Below are 15,904 nucleotides of genomic sequence, written 5' to 3'. Positions count from 1 at the left end.
ACCAAATTTTGCCCAATAGTGGTCCAGAACACTCGAAAAATGTAGAGTATCGTATGTTGTCAATGGTATGGAGTGGCATGGTAATGTTGCTGTAATTGTCTTTATGACCAATAAAGCAGAGAAAGTACCAACAGATGTAAAAACAATTTCATGATTTGATGTCAGTTCTAACATGTGATATTCTGCACTGCTATCCACAAAGCAACCACTGAGCCACCGAAATGAACAAGACAGTATTGTGTGGCTAGTGAATATCAAAATACTTGCTAATGTTCTATTTATCAATGCATGTGGAATTGTGAAGTTTGTGACAAGAAAGACTCAAAACAGCTGCAAACAAAAGCAAAAATTATTGTACAACATAACACGAAGATAAGTATATGTCACATCTCCAAATTCTAGTACTTACAATTACTTGATAAAATTGTTCCAGTAATTACAAAATAAATATTACAGTAGTATGTTATAGCTTAAATACAAAGCATTATATACAGCAAGGCATTCTGTCTCAACTTGTATTTAATTACACTTTTTATGTGATTACAGTTTCAAATGACTGTAACAAATCATTCAAATTTTAAAAAAACATTCCTTTACTTAGATGTATAGTTTTCTACAGTTAATCAATAAGGGTAACAAAATGTCAGTATACGATTTCAAATTAAGCTGTCATTTGGACCATTAAACTGTACAACAGTTTACTCAAAAGTGTCACTTTGAAATACTTACAATGAAACTTGTTAACTTGTATATACAGTATATGCTGATTAATCACGTGTATTAATTTAACATTTTGTTACAAGGCAAAAGCTAGTGAAATAAATGAATTTTACAAGTAAGTTGTATATTTTAATACAAAATTGCTAGTTATCTTCCACTGTGCATTTGAACTACAATTTTACAAGTTGCACATATTCTTACAGGATTTTAATAAAAGCTATATTAACCCTACACCTCTACTCATATCCCAAAAAAGTGTTGTTTACTGCAGGAGGGAGGATATTTTATACTTGCAGTGTTACCTAGATACAGGATATGTAATACACATCTTACAGGAACAATGATACAAATTAATTAAATTATTTAAATACAACCACCAACACCTTACAGAGCTACTCACCTCACCACAAACTACTTGATATATAATAAGATTTACCTCTCCATTTCATTGTACATTCCAAGAACAGTGTATGTGCAGTCTTTAGCTTCATTACAAAATGGAAAAAGTTTGTAGCAATTAAACTGAAAAAGATGTACAGTGAAATCAACCAAGCTATAAAATTTCAATTCCATTAAGTTCATTGGGGAAAAAAAACTGTAGTGAAGTGAAAACATGTTATTAAGAGTAGAATTTTGTAATCCACTCACGTCATGAAAGCCAGATGACACCTGCCAATCACCAACAGTTGAGAAAACACTCCACAGGAGGGTAAAATTGTGATAATTAAGGTCACTTTTGTATAGAGCTAATGAGGAAATGATTGGTTGCAAAACAAAAGAGAGTAAGATGGGAATTCCGAAAAATGTGTTAACAAGGATAAGCAATACAAGCCTGATTTTGGATTTCTGGACATAAAATTGTAAAGGCATTGATACAATCAAATTACTATCACACTTTTTTACCCAAGATGACACGCTGGTAGTCCACAAAAGTCTGATGCTGAAACAACCAACAGTTGTACAAAACAAAAGCTGTAATATACGAGCACGTGTTCCTTCCATTAAATAAACATTGGAAGAAATCATTAACAGCACAACAGGGCAGTGCGCTTCTATCATCTTCTTGCTGCATATAATGACAGAAATCCACACTGGGCAGTGTTTACACAACAATAACCAATTCCGCCTTTCACATTTATAGGGTGGAAAATGTCTGCTTCAGTATCTCGGCTAATACAAAATTTATGAGATTTAACCATATAACACAATCATATGTCCAACAGTGCAATACAGGGTGTCCATAAAGTCCCTTTACAACTTCAAAATTTTATTACAACGGCAGTTGTTGAAATATTTTAACAAAATTTCTTTTATTGTAATCACTGTTTACGTAAGTTTTTAATTATACCAAAATTTTGTTTTTCAGATACTCTGTTTATGGAAGGAACTGAACCTCTATAAAATGGCAACTCCTCAAGAGAAGGCACAATGTGTCCTGGATTATTGAGACAAAATCGGATATTCAGACTCAATGAAACTTCAGAACGAAGTATGGATGAGATCCACCTTCGCACCCTTCAATCCGCGCATGGCACAAAAAATTTATGGAGACAGATACAGTGTTGGATAAAGGGAGGAGCGGGTGACCAAGAACATCCGAGGAAAACATCGATTGTATTTTAAATGTCTTCACTCATTCACCTATGAAGTCCATCCCCACAGCTGCCAGACAGTTGCAACTACCACGTTCAACTGTGCATAACATCCTCCACAAGAGCTTACGGTTGTATCCTTACTAAGTGCAACTGTTACAGGTATTTGAACCAAATGACAAGCCAAAACAGACAGAGCTTGCACTCAACATGCTGGAATGCCTTTCGGAGGATGAAGCATTCCTCAATTGAGTTTGTTTCAGTGACGAGGCAACTTTTCACGTTTCTGGGACATTAAACAGACACAATGTGAGAATCAGGGGATCTGAACACCCCCATGTGACTAGGGAGCTTCACTGGGATAATCCAAAAGTGAATGTGTGGTGTGGGATCATGTGCAATTGAATAATTGGTCCATTTTTCTTCAACAAGTCAACAATTACTGCAGATGTTTACCTTGACCTTCTGACCGAATATATAGCACCACAATTGATTGACTTACAACCAACTATCATTTTCCAGCAAGATGGTGCACCACCATATTGCAGACTGCACGTTCATCGGTTCCTCAATGAAACATTTCCAGGCAGATGGATTGGCAGGGATGGGCAAATTCCTTAGCCACCGCCTTCACCAGATATCATTCCCGTGGACTTTTTTTAATGGGGTACGTAAAAGATATTATGTATCAAACACAGATACGGGACATTGCTGACTTGAAGCAAAGGATTCGTAACGCCATTGCCACCATCGTTTTTGCTATGCTACAACGAACATGGCAAGAAATCGAGTACCGTCTTGATGTGCTTTGTGCAACTACAGGTGCCCTTATAGAGGTCTATTAAACACTGTCAAAAAAACTTCTACAAACACTGATTACAATAAAAGTAATGTTGTTAACATATTTCAACAACTGCTGTTGTAATAAAAGTTTGGAGCTCTAAAGGGACTTTACGGACACCCTGTATAATTTGGCAAAAACATTGCTTCAGTATCGTGAACAATTATGAAACAATAGGGGTGTTAAAAATTATGTGATTCATCCTGTGGGGAGGTGAAATGAAAATTCATGGTTTAGGAATGCACAAGACCACAAGAGATCAGAAATGACACAATTTGAGCAGAATTCCTGAACTTCATTGTGACCGATCAAAAAGAAGAGTCTAGGAAATGACGACATTACCATGTTTTATGGACAGAAGACAATCATTTGGCAATGCTAGTATATAAACCGGGGGCAAAAAAGTACAGCAATGCCACCTTGACAATGATACAACAAGGAAAGAGAATGGCCAAGAGACCGAACCTTTTTAGAAGATGATGATGATGATTTGGGAGAAATTAATGTCATTCTTAACCAAAATGTATCACAAGCTATGTACAATATTACAATTAAGAACCAAATAATGTGAGTGTCAAAGATGCAGATACAAAAATGATGTGATGGAACTGTAGTGGTGCTTTGTTAATATTTTTTCATATTTTACAGTGAGGAATAGTTATTGTTTATAGTCCGTGTTAGCCGGCTCCGGGTTACCTCCAATCTCAGCAACCAGCACTACAATCCTTACTCCCTGTATCCTCTCCGACCTGCTGGTAGGTAGCCGACTACTCACAGTAATGAGAAGGCAGCGAATGCCTACACTGTCACCAAGTAATTGAAACCTTAACTGAAATGGTGGAACACAACAAAGAAGGGAACTCATTTTTTTATTATGTAAAGCTATTATATCTTTTTAGCTCAACTCTTTAAAGTCATATGACTCATTCGCATGAGAATATAATGCAGTGATCCCCAAATTAGTTGCATTGTAAACTGAACAATGTAACAAAGAATGCAGCTGAAAGGAAAAACTGTTTTTAGCACTAAATCCACCAGCTCCTGACAAACATCTGCTGCTACTTCATCTGTCAGTAAGCCTCCTAACTTTCTTTACATTTTGTTTTTAATCTATCTATATCCATAAACACAGTGGACAAATAATCAGTCAACCCCTCGAAATATTATATTAAATTCTGTGACCCCACCTCGAACTATGATAACGACCTCAATTTAGAAAGTTTCTTCAGATATGCCTTATCCGGTTGAACTCGCTCGTCGGTGCTCGGACCCTGTGCAACTACCAAATTTCGGGAATGTCGACTGCTACGTTTCACCTACTGTTCCAAAAGGACCATGAAATTTTCAAAGGAATTTAGCAAGCCTGCTCAAAGTGCGATAGGGTGCCCGAGTGTTCTTCAAACCGGGAACACGTCCGTGCTGTCCTGTTAACGTGGCTGTTATTATCTTAGAAGACAAAAGTTTCCACATCGTACTCATCATGAAGATGTGAAAGAAAGGAGAACGCTTGTCCAACAATAATGCTGAAATAAACCTTCCAGTTAATGTCCAGAGTAACCTGAACAACTGGGCCCAGGTCACAGTATGAGAAAAAGACCTCAAAACATCAAAGAATCACCTGTGACACAAACTATTCCCTCCACTTGGCACATGTGAAACACGTCAGTGCACTCATGCCTCACAAAGTGCCTGCAGTCAGCCATTATCTGTGTCATTCGGCCCACTGAAGAAGTACAGATTTACGTGCCACTATAAGCAAAAGCCTTTTACGAGCTAACGACTCTAAATCGCTACTGCACACTGTTTTCTTTACAAAGTTCATTCAAAACCGGCTGGAATTGATTCGTATTCACAGACAGCAGCAGCTACTTATGGGTGACACTGTTTATCACTGACAAGATGTGACCCTTGCCTCTGATCCCTGTCAGTTAGGATCTTTTATGTAATATGGCTGCAAACGGTACAGCATTCCTTGTAGACACGTTTCCGCTGTCCGATACACCGACAAGTCAGACAACTTCATCCTCAGTGCGGATGAGGGCACTTCCAAACACAGTAGCTCCTTCCTTTCTGCAATTCTGTCACATCTCCATATTGACCCATCTTACTGCACTCCTTCTGTACAACAGACTGGTACATCTAAAGCACTTCACTGAAATGACATAGGTCAGTTCGGAGGGCAACACGACTGCCTGGGATGAGTTCTGCACCGTCTACAGTGCTCCAAAATGATAATTGTGCAGAAAAGGAGTTAAGACAACATAATAGAATCTTTATTACCTTCTTAAACTGGTGACCACTAATGTCCATTGAAATACTGGAAAAATTTGTAAGTAAACAAATTTCAATTTTACACTGTGGACAATTTCCATTCCTTTCCCTATCTGTGCTCTGACTGGGATAAATAGGTAGATAAGCAACAAGAGATAAACAGCAAGTGCAGTACTGTCAGTCGGCTCTGCTGGATTCACATAGTTTCAATAACTTGGTGACAAGGCCAGGCTCAGCCACTCTCCTCACTGACATCTTCCCTTTGCGGGTATTAGTCGCGGCTTTATGTACAGGGAACGTCGAGGCACGACTTACGGCAGTCGAGTTCGTCACTCGAGTCCAGGGGGCAGTCGACCATGCGGTTGCACCTGAGGTGCATCGGGATGCACGGTCCATTCTCGCAACGGAAATCCACCTTGGAGCAGGCACGCGGTGACTGCGTCGTCGTCGTCGTCGTCTCGTTACCTGATCGGGTAACTCACGAGGTCACATGTGGTCTTCATTCCTCAGGTTCTTGTACAGTAAATCTCTTCTAACAACTCCTTTTCCTTTTGTTACATTACCGCTTTTTTACAGGATACAAACAGGCAGTTAATGTCCACTAAATTAAAACTGTGTTTACTGTCCGATTCCTATGATAGTGATCGAGTTACCGCTCCTCGAAGTGCTAAAGGTCTTTTCTGCAACTGTTGATTGCATCTGCATCTGCATTACTCCAGTCACCAATTATGTTCCAGTTTTATTCACTCAACAAGTTTACAACAAATAACAAGAAATTTTCAAGTGCATTAGCTATTTACACTAAGTAATGCACAGTCATACAATAAAATGTAAAAGTTTCAACAACACATGTTGTAACAGACACAACAGGAAATTAATGAACTGTCCGATATTTTGTTTATTTCTCAGAATAAATGAACGTTCCAGAAAAAGTGTCATATGTTGAAACTACATGGATATATGACTTCACATACCGACAGTGAATGTTTAGTCTGTATTACAATTTAACTGCTCTTTCTCTGTCACTGATATGTTGTGCTACAATATTGGTATTGCCCCGCAACAACACATACCAGCTTATCATCATATGTATGTTTTCTATTAATGCTATGTCTTGCTGATTTAGACGGGCTGTCTAAACTTCCTAACCACAGCCAATTTATTCAGCATATGACAAAGATGTACGTCAACTCACACATTTCATTACGTTACTGTACTGTTCTTGGCATAATAACTTAATAGACTTGAAAAATACTCATAATTGAGGAATAATTTGTTGTGTAAATGAGACTATAACATAATTGGTCACGGTTTCTCATTGCAATAAATTGTGTTTATTTTACGTCTGTTCCAACTGGAATCCACCCATACTGAATTATGCTTTTGTTTGCAAACATAGATGTTACTGTGTTCTTGGAGTTGATGATAAGCTATCTCATAAGACCAAAATGGGATATGTTTTTTGCTTGCATGTTATAACCATTTTGGAAATCAATAATCTCTCCAGCAATCAGCATGGATTCTATGAGCAGTGATTGAAACATAGCTTTGATCACAGTATCCAACGTACCCTCCACCACATGTTAAAATGGCTTGTGAAATAAAATGTAGATTTATATGTTGTTTCAGTAATGGTGATGGTAGAGGCAGCAGCAGTGGTCTTCACTCTGAAGACCGATTTGAGGGAGCTCGGCAACCCGGTCAGATTTAGATGTAATACAATAATTTGAGGCTAATGAGTTTCCAAAACTGTGTGCCAAGTTGAGAAGCTATGAATTCAAGTATATTCTTTGACTTCATAACTTAGTTGGTTGGTTGATTGGGTGGGGGGGGGGGGGGGGGGGGGGGGGTAAACAGCGAGGTACCTTTGTAACTTGGTTCAATGTTTCTTGTACTGCATAGCTACGAAGTTGCTATCAGCTCTAAGATCATAAGAATGGTCATGACTGCAAACAAAAACAACATACACCACTCAGAATCTGTCTGATACAAACACAGTTTCAACATAGTAGCTGAGTAATTTATTTGGATCCTGTTTACAACAGATACGCACAGTTTATCTTAATTTACTGTCAAGAGACTTATAGCTTAGATGTTCATGAACACTAACAACATTTTGTAGCTTAAGTTACACACAGGCAATTAAGGAATTCCAGCTAATTCAGTGTGTCAGACAATAACCTCTACGGGCAAGTACCCCTGATTCTGCTTCACTTACACTATGTTGGTAATTGTGGCCTAAACACTTTCTCCATGTACGTGCACACCATAATTACTCTACCACGCAAACATTTGGGGTTACACTTGTGTGGTATGAGACATTCCCAGAGGGTTCCACTGGGGGCAGAACCGCACAATAACCCTGGGTTCGGTGTGGGGCAGCGGTGGGGTGAGTGGACTGCTGTAGCCTCTTGTGGGGTTGTGAATCACTGAGGGCTATGGCGGGGATGAAGCCTCTCCATCATTTCTAGGTCCCCAGTTCCGTACAATACAATACAGGGGTATACTTTTGGGGTTCACACCATTAATTCATATGTCAGTTTGGACTTACAACAGCTGTAATATAAGTGTAAGCACAATTGAGGACTTAACACATTCTTGCAATCATGTAAAAGGATTTTCAACACTCATCAGTAATGTGAGAACATCATTTTGAAGCAGACATTTAATGGACTGAAAGAAGTCAACACTCTTAATGACTTCTAATGAGATTATGAAGCAACCTTGAGAGGGATGAAATGTATTTGATATAAAGAGGATACGTGAATCCACAATTGTTGTTGCCGTGAACGTATTTAATAGCAACAGTTGTAAAAAAAACTCCGTCCAAACAGGCCTCGGAAGGCCCAACAGTACTGACCGGCCGCTGTGTCATCCCAAGCCCACAGGTGACACTGGATATGAATATGAAGGGGCATATGGTCAGCACACTGCTCTCCCATCCGTATGTCAGTTTAAGAGACCGGAGCCGCTACTTCTCAATCGAGTAGCTCCTCAGTTTGCCTCACAAGGACTGAGGGCACCCCGCTTGCCAACAGCACTCGGCAGACCGGATAGTCGCTCACCCAAGTATTATACCAGCCCAACAGCACTTAACTTTGGTGATCTGATGGAAACCGGTGTTACCACTGCAGCAACAGTTGTAAACACAAGATAAACTCACTTTTTCGCCCTCAAATATCTGATGATAAATTAAGATATAAGTAAGTTACTTTCCCCCAGGGCAGGCAGTGATCAGGAGCTAAAGAAACAAAGACCACCATGTTTTTGCAGTTTTTCATTAATTTTTAAACTCAAATATTTTAGTTTAGGCTTAACTGTGACTGTTACTAGGCTGGCCACACAAACCATCGTTGGTCTTTCTTACTAGGTTGGCCACATTAACCGTAGTTGATTTTTTGCCTTGCCTACCAGTCTCCACGTATTCTTATCTAGCTAGTCCAATCACACCAATATCCCCTATGATCCTGTCCAGTCTATCTCAGCCATGTTGTTCCTCTCGGTCCCTTACTTCCTATGTCTTCTTCTACCACTTCACTTGCCGGACGATCTGGCCTTCTCTACGCATTATGTGCCGGTCTTGCTTCACTCTCTCTTTAGTCACCTTTTCTGCCAGTCATCTCTATTCTTCACTGGTCCACAAATCTATCTCAGGCCAGCATTCTCAAAATCGTGAGTTTTCTTTCCCTCTTTTGTCAAGAATACAGGTCTCTCCTTTACATAACTGCAGAACCGTAGAAGCTAATCTTCACGGATCTCCATAAAAGCCGGGACTCGAGCAGCTTTCCGAGTGTAAACCTTCACTTGTTTGCAGTTTGAATCCTTGCCCTTACTTCCTGGTCTATCTCAAGTCTTTCACTGCGTGCTCCCTCAAATAGTTGAAGTCTTTCACCCTTCCAAAGATTTTACCACCTACATCTAATGGTGTGTCATCATTCCTCTCTGCTTATTACAAAGTAACTGGTCTTATCCGTGTTCATCTATATGCCCTTTCTTATTGCATTTTGGAGAATTAGAGCTCAAGATCAAGTAGATTTGTAAAATTCAAAAACGCATAGACACAACAGTTGTACATATGAAGTATACTGCACCTTTAAAATTTAAAATTATAATAAATCAACTTGACAACTTAAAAAAAAAAAAAACATTTATTCAATATTTTGAGAGGTTGCAGTTTGGACCAAAACAAGAAAAAAAGTCCAGTAAACATGGGCTCTAAAAGGCGTATCTTGAGAGCTACGAGCACCCTCTGATCTACGCAACTGTGAGACACATCTCTTTCACTGCAAGCTCTTTGCTATTATGAACGACCTACAGACCACAGTAAACAAATGAGAACACACTATTCTGTTACTGTAACACAGCTGAGCTTCTAATGTAATCTGCTCGCTATTACATATGAGTTGCAATTATGAGCCATCACGAAAGGAAATATTCAATATGTCTGTCATTTCTAATGTGGAGTAATGCGATTATTTTATGCTGGTAAGTGCAAAGATAAAATTACACTGTAAATGATTTCACTAACTTATCAAAATACAAACTGGTTCCATTAGAAATAATGCCTGCACTGCACAACCCTTACTCAGAAATATAAATATGATTTAGAGTAACAACAGTTGTTAACTGTATGCGGTATCCGTGGGCAATAACAGAGGAATGTGTCCTCATTTGTTTATTGCATTTTGTAGATCACTCGTAATAGCAAAGAGCTTGCAGAAGACATATGTTTTACAGATGAACAAGTGCTCATATCTCCTAAGGGATGCATTTTTCAGCTCATACTTATTTATTTTATTTTATGGCCAACATTGGACCACTTTAGTCAACATTATGAATTAAGCTCTGCTGTTTTTTGTTGGCCCAAAATTTCTCCAGTCATTCAGATCATGCCCTTCTCTCCCCATCTAAAATCACCCTTCCCATTCTCTGTTTGTTAATTTTTATTGCTAGTGTGATACGTTTGTCCTGAAGTATCTTGAGCACGTCTGTCTTGTCTTTCAAATCACCCATCGTAATGTGAAATTTTATCATGTCCGCCTTGATCTCCGTGATCCATTTAATGCCGATCTAACTATTCTGTAACTTCTCAATTATTCTCCTGCTAATTCTATTTTCTGTTGTTCTCATCAAATGCCCGAAGAAAGATATCCATTTCTTTTTCATTATACTTGTCATTGGTTCTATTTCTTTATGAACTGTTTCATTTGAAGCTATTCTCCAAACTCCATCTTTTTGGTATTTTTTTTATTTATACATGTTCTGATTATCCTTGTTTCTATTTTGAGCTGTCTATTGCTACAGTGTTGGTGGTTTTAAATATAGATTCATTAGCATATGTCATTTGTGGCTGTGTGACTGTTTTGTAGTGTTTCAGTTTTTGTGGCTACTGAGAGGAATTTATTGTTATATGTGTTCTTGGCAACGCAATGTGATTTAATCAATTTGTTTGTTCTATTCTGCCATGATGGTTTCTCCTTCAGGTTGCGTGTTATTATTTCTCTCAAATATTTAAACTTTTCAACAATTTTTATGTCGTATTCTCCAATTCTAATTTTGTTTGCCTCCAATGACTGTGTTTGTTATTTGGTTACTTCAATGTTGTTGGCAAGAAAAGTGAGGTCATCAGCAAATCATAAAGAATTCAACTTTACGTCATCTTTTTGAGCTCATACTTACTAAAACAAAAAATCTCAATGCTTTTTATCCCATAATTTCTTGTCATGTTCACAAACTTATAATGTTTGATTTGCTACCACTAATTCTGCCATTCTGGCCCAAAAAAATGTAGTTCCATTCCAAAACAATAATAACAAAAAATAATAATACAAGTGGAGGGAAGAAGCAGAAGTTGATGCTCGGGTGTCTGTTATTAATAACATTGCGAAAATGCATTGTTCTTTGTTTCACAAGCCCCTGATCGCTATTCATCTAAGTTAAATGTGATTCAAAATTTTTAAATGTGACATGTTCAGATGATGCTTAGCCTTCTACTTCAATATTAGTCATTTACAGAGTTACACACCACTAAATGAAACTATGTGATGCACTGCAGAACTGAGACACAGCTGTTCTAACTGGAATTCCTTACAGAGTTAGAAGTGAGACCACAGAGCAACCTCCAGGACACTAACAAGGAACAGCAGACAATATCATAAAATAACAACAGAGCAATAACAAAACAACAGATAAAATTTGATACTACTTTAGCATCTGTGGAAGAGTTCCACCTGTCTGAAACCAAATACTAGACAACAAAATAAAAACAAAAACGTAAGTGAATCCATTTTAAACACATCTGCACGGCACAATTTCCAGACAGAATTGTAAATCTATTTTTACTGCAGGCGAAATCACACTATAACAAACAAACAGTACACCATAACCTGTCACACACTGACAGAGTAATTGTGGATTGAATGTTTCTAGCTTTAAACCTATCATCATTTAAAATCAAATTTGCCCACATTGTACAAAATTGGTTGAGGTCTGTGAAGGTAATAAACAATTTTTAAAATAACGCTTTTCGAGGTTTAGTCGTGTTTTCACTCCAACATTTACTAGTACGATGCTTTCTGGCAACATGCTGCCATCAAGTGGTTACCTGTTATTTACTTATCAATTGTTATACCACACGTTCCTCAGAAGTGTGAAAGAATTTTTTACTTCCACAGTTAACAGGAATGTGTTAACATAACAATTTAAGTAGATAAGGATCCAACAGTTAAGGTGCTGAATTACCTATAACCAAAAAAATGAGTCTGTAAGTATATCTTTTATATACCACCGAGGACTTTCCATTGCCACAATAACATCATAGTTGATGTATAGATAAGGCACCTGACAATGACAGCAAGCTGCTGAAATATGTCGTTCCAATAAATATGTGAATAGACGTGACTGATACTGAATAGTGTTGTTTTATACACAAATTACCATCGTCCAATTGTTAAGCTTCTGCATCTTATTTGGAAGGAGTGGAGAACGAATAGCAACTTACATAACTCAATTTCGATTTTCTGCTGTTTCCCAAAACCACTCAAAGCAAATGTCTGGTACTGGAGATATCTAACTTCTTCTCTAAACTTATTTGCCAGAGGCTTTAATTACTGAAATTTCAACAATCCATTAAGCTTACCATTATCTTAAACATACAAAAAAAAAAAGTACGATCAGGGACAATGGCAAATTATGTGTAGCACTTTAATGACTGAGTTTGCAGATATACTTCTACCATTATACAGAGAATGGATGCTGACAGCCTTGCTCATTAGTGCCCAAAATTAAACACGTCCCACAATTCTAATCTCTAATCACTAACGCCAGGTGACAATCCATGCATATTCTGATTTACTGCTTACTTGACTCGAATTTCAATAGTTCTTACTTTGTGTCAAAGATAAGTAAGCAATCAACTGAAACACTTTATAAACTTCACTTCCACTTCAGATACACAGTTAATAATATTTCCATACTGTTATATGGTTACAGTGTTGACTAATAATCATCCATTTCAGTTACACGATCCCTAAATTCTTTTCCCCGTGCCTCCATCTCGCACTGCCACAGGGTCAGCATGGCTATTAATGGGGTTGGCACAGGTGGTAAAAGGGTGGCTGGATGCCCGTCCTGTCACCACCCCATTAACCTCCTGGAACACAATATGTGTACCTCAACTGTCTATATGTAGTGTTCTTAATGTGGAAGAGGAGTACCCAACTTGGTTACCAGCACAGTATTCATCTAGTGGGATGTGCGAAACCTCCTAAAAGCCACCTCCAGGCTGGCAAACACACCAACCCTCACTGTTAATTCAGCGGGCGAAATCGATACTTAACAGTATGCATTGCACTGCACACAGAAGCACGGATTACGACAGCTTACAAAGATTAATAAACTGCATCAACGCATTTTATTATTAACAGCAGCTAAGCTGGATGGATTTTACTTTATTCAATGTCACAATAAGAATGTTGCCATACAGCCAGCTACAAATAAATATACAGAACCTGAAGATGACGAGTTGTTCAAAATGGGTGGTTAAAAATTATTAATTTATCAACAGCTGTAGGCTATTCTGAAAAAGTGAAATGTATAGTAAAGCATTAATCCATCAATGAATGACGTTATGGTGTACAGTTTATTTTTTTTATTAACACTACTGTCTCACACAATGTTGGTACACTAGTGCTAAAACTGAACGGCTCCAAAACAAATAATTAGTCACAGGCAGAACGGCAGTGAGCAAATGGCGCAGAGCAGAGGAGTGCATATACTCACGGCAGTCCCTCTCGTCCGAGCGGTCCCTGCAGTCGGGTCGGCCATTGCACACTGACGACTGCGGCACACACTGCCCTCCGCTGGCACACGCGAACTGCCCGGGCAAGCAGTTTCCTGAGGGAGGCGTGGGTGGCGGCGGGCGCGGAGCTGCAGGCAAAAAAGGAATTACGTACGGAGCGGTAGGTACCGGTACCCTCACCGTTACTATTCTAATTTACAGGCAATCCGAAGGGGCGACATCATTTCGACAAAAAATTTCCGTGAGATATCTGGGATGAAATTCCAGATTTCCTTGGATCAAATTTTGCTGCAAGTGACAATAAGTTTTACTTTACTATCTTTCACAGCTGCAATTGTGAGGATGGAAACCAAACCTAAGACTAAAATACTGAATCACTGACCATTTGAATTGCAACAACTGACTTTATTGATTTGGACATAAAAACGGAGAATAAATACTTACTCAAATTTCTCATTAGGAAAGAAGGGTCAGAAGCATCATAAAATTAATACGTGAATACCAAAAACTGAAATACTGATTTTTAATATTAATTATAAAAGGAGGCCAATGCAACATACACAATTAAAAATGTACTTTGCCACGAAAAAACGTGTGTGTACTTAGCCGTTAAGAGAGGCAAAAGCAAGAAGTAATACACCGGTGAAAAAGTTTTCCTCTGTCTCTTACACTGCTACAGACTTCTACTCCATAAATCGATCGGCACACACGCATACCACACAGCTGCAATACCACAATTGCTAGGATGTTGAAGTTGGTAGTAGTGAAAAACTAAGTATTGTAATAATGAAGCCTTTGGGGACAACAAACAAAGACTACACATAATGTTGTTTAATGGATTGTTTTTTCCACTTAATTTTTGTCAAAGAGTAGTAAACAGTATTAACTGAGTTAATTTGCCACAGTTAAAACAAATCTGAAGTAAGCTTCTAATTTTCAGTTTGTTCATTTAGAATAGCTATGACTTCCCTTATTATATAGAAACTACATTTGTTTTACACTATGCCTCAAAGCAGAACATTAATGAATCATACTGAAAGACAAAGAGCTAGAGACACACAATTATTGTGTAGATTAAGTAACAGGAATTGTGTGGACATTGATAATGGTAAGTGTATTGTTGTTTTGAAAGATAGATTTAAATGCTTAGTGAATGTAATTCCAAATAATTCTGAGAGTAATAATTGTGGTTTGATGAATTTACAGTGCAGATTTTGTAATGCATTACATTATAGAAAGGCATTCACATTGTGCTGTCATAAGAGAAAGTTAATTTGACACCGTTAACACAAACATTATTTTTCAGTGCACTCCATCAAGGGCGCACTTCAAATGATCCAACAATTTCGCTTTCATTACTTTATAAACACACTATACAGTAATAATAAAAATAATTAAGAAAACACTGTAATTTAATATATATTAATACTGATATATTCTTATTCAAGATAAATATACCTATAACTAGAGAAAGTTTTAAAGTGCAACTGTAAAGTACCATTTCAGAATAATGCAAAAGAAAATGTTTACAACTTATAATTTTCAATTTCTTTACAAAATTGGGTCATTAAATCTACCTTTGTTTTTGCTTCTTTGAAAAAATGTTGTCGTACCACTGCTTTTTCAGTTTTCAATTGCTTCCTGTATCTACTCTAAGCCTTCAATTTTCTTCACTTCTTGTTCCGTAACTTTTGTAAACTCTAGCACTCTCCAACACTGCTTGGGTCACACTGATTCCAACAAAGTCGTTTTTTATTTATTGCTTCTTTGAAACATTTGTTTCCATCATCCAGTAATCTATCAACACTCAATCTTTTCTACTTTTCTCCCTCCTTCACTTTCATCGGTGAACGTTCATATTGTTCAATGTCTACTTTCTATTTTCCAAACTTACTCTTCATACTTGCTTCCAACCATTTTTCTTTTTCCTGTTCTTGTTTCCTCAGTTTCTTCTCAGCCACTCTCTTCTCACATCCACAGTACTGCACTTGAATCTGACACGAACTGAGTGTGTGAATTGAAAAGTTCTGAATGATTATTACAAAGTGAGCCTCCCCTCAAGTAAATTCACCACAGAACCTTTTACAGCATCCAATGTTCTTTCATGGGTATCAGCATTCAAGCTGCTTTCCGACAATGAGGATTCCATTTCTACATTCGCACTGCCATGTGAAAGTGCAG

At 37.9% G+C, this 15,904-nt stretch overlaps 1 protein-coding gene across 1 annotated transcript in view; it reads right to left on the bottom strand.

Annotated features, from left to right (window-relative positions):
- LOC124553582 (basement membrane-specific heparan sulfate proteoglycan core protein) overlaps positions 1–15,904 on the bottom strand; it is a 799,417-nt gene that overhangs the window by 263,795 nt on the left and 519,718 nt on the right. The window contains exon 22 of the mRNA XM_047127431.1: positions 13,705–13,851. Within this exon, the coding sequence (XP_046983387.1) occupies positions 13,705–13,851 (147 nt within the window). The remainder of the gene's footprint in view (positions 1–13,704; positions 13,852–15,904) is intronic.

Source organism: Schistocerca americana, chromosome 11 (assembly GCF_021461395.2).
Source record: "Schistocerca americana isolate TAMUIC-IGC-003095 chromosome 11, iqSchAmer2.1, whole genome shotgun sequence".
NCBI lineage: Eukaryota > Metazoa > Arthropoda > Insecta > Orthoptera > Acrididae > Schistocerca > Schistocerca americana.
Note: the sequence above shows the minus strand (reverse complement) of the source record. Positions and strands in the feature narration are given on the sequence as shown.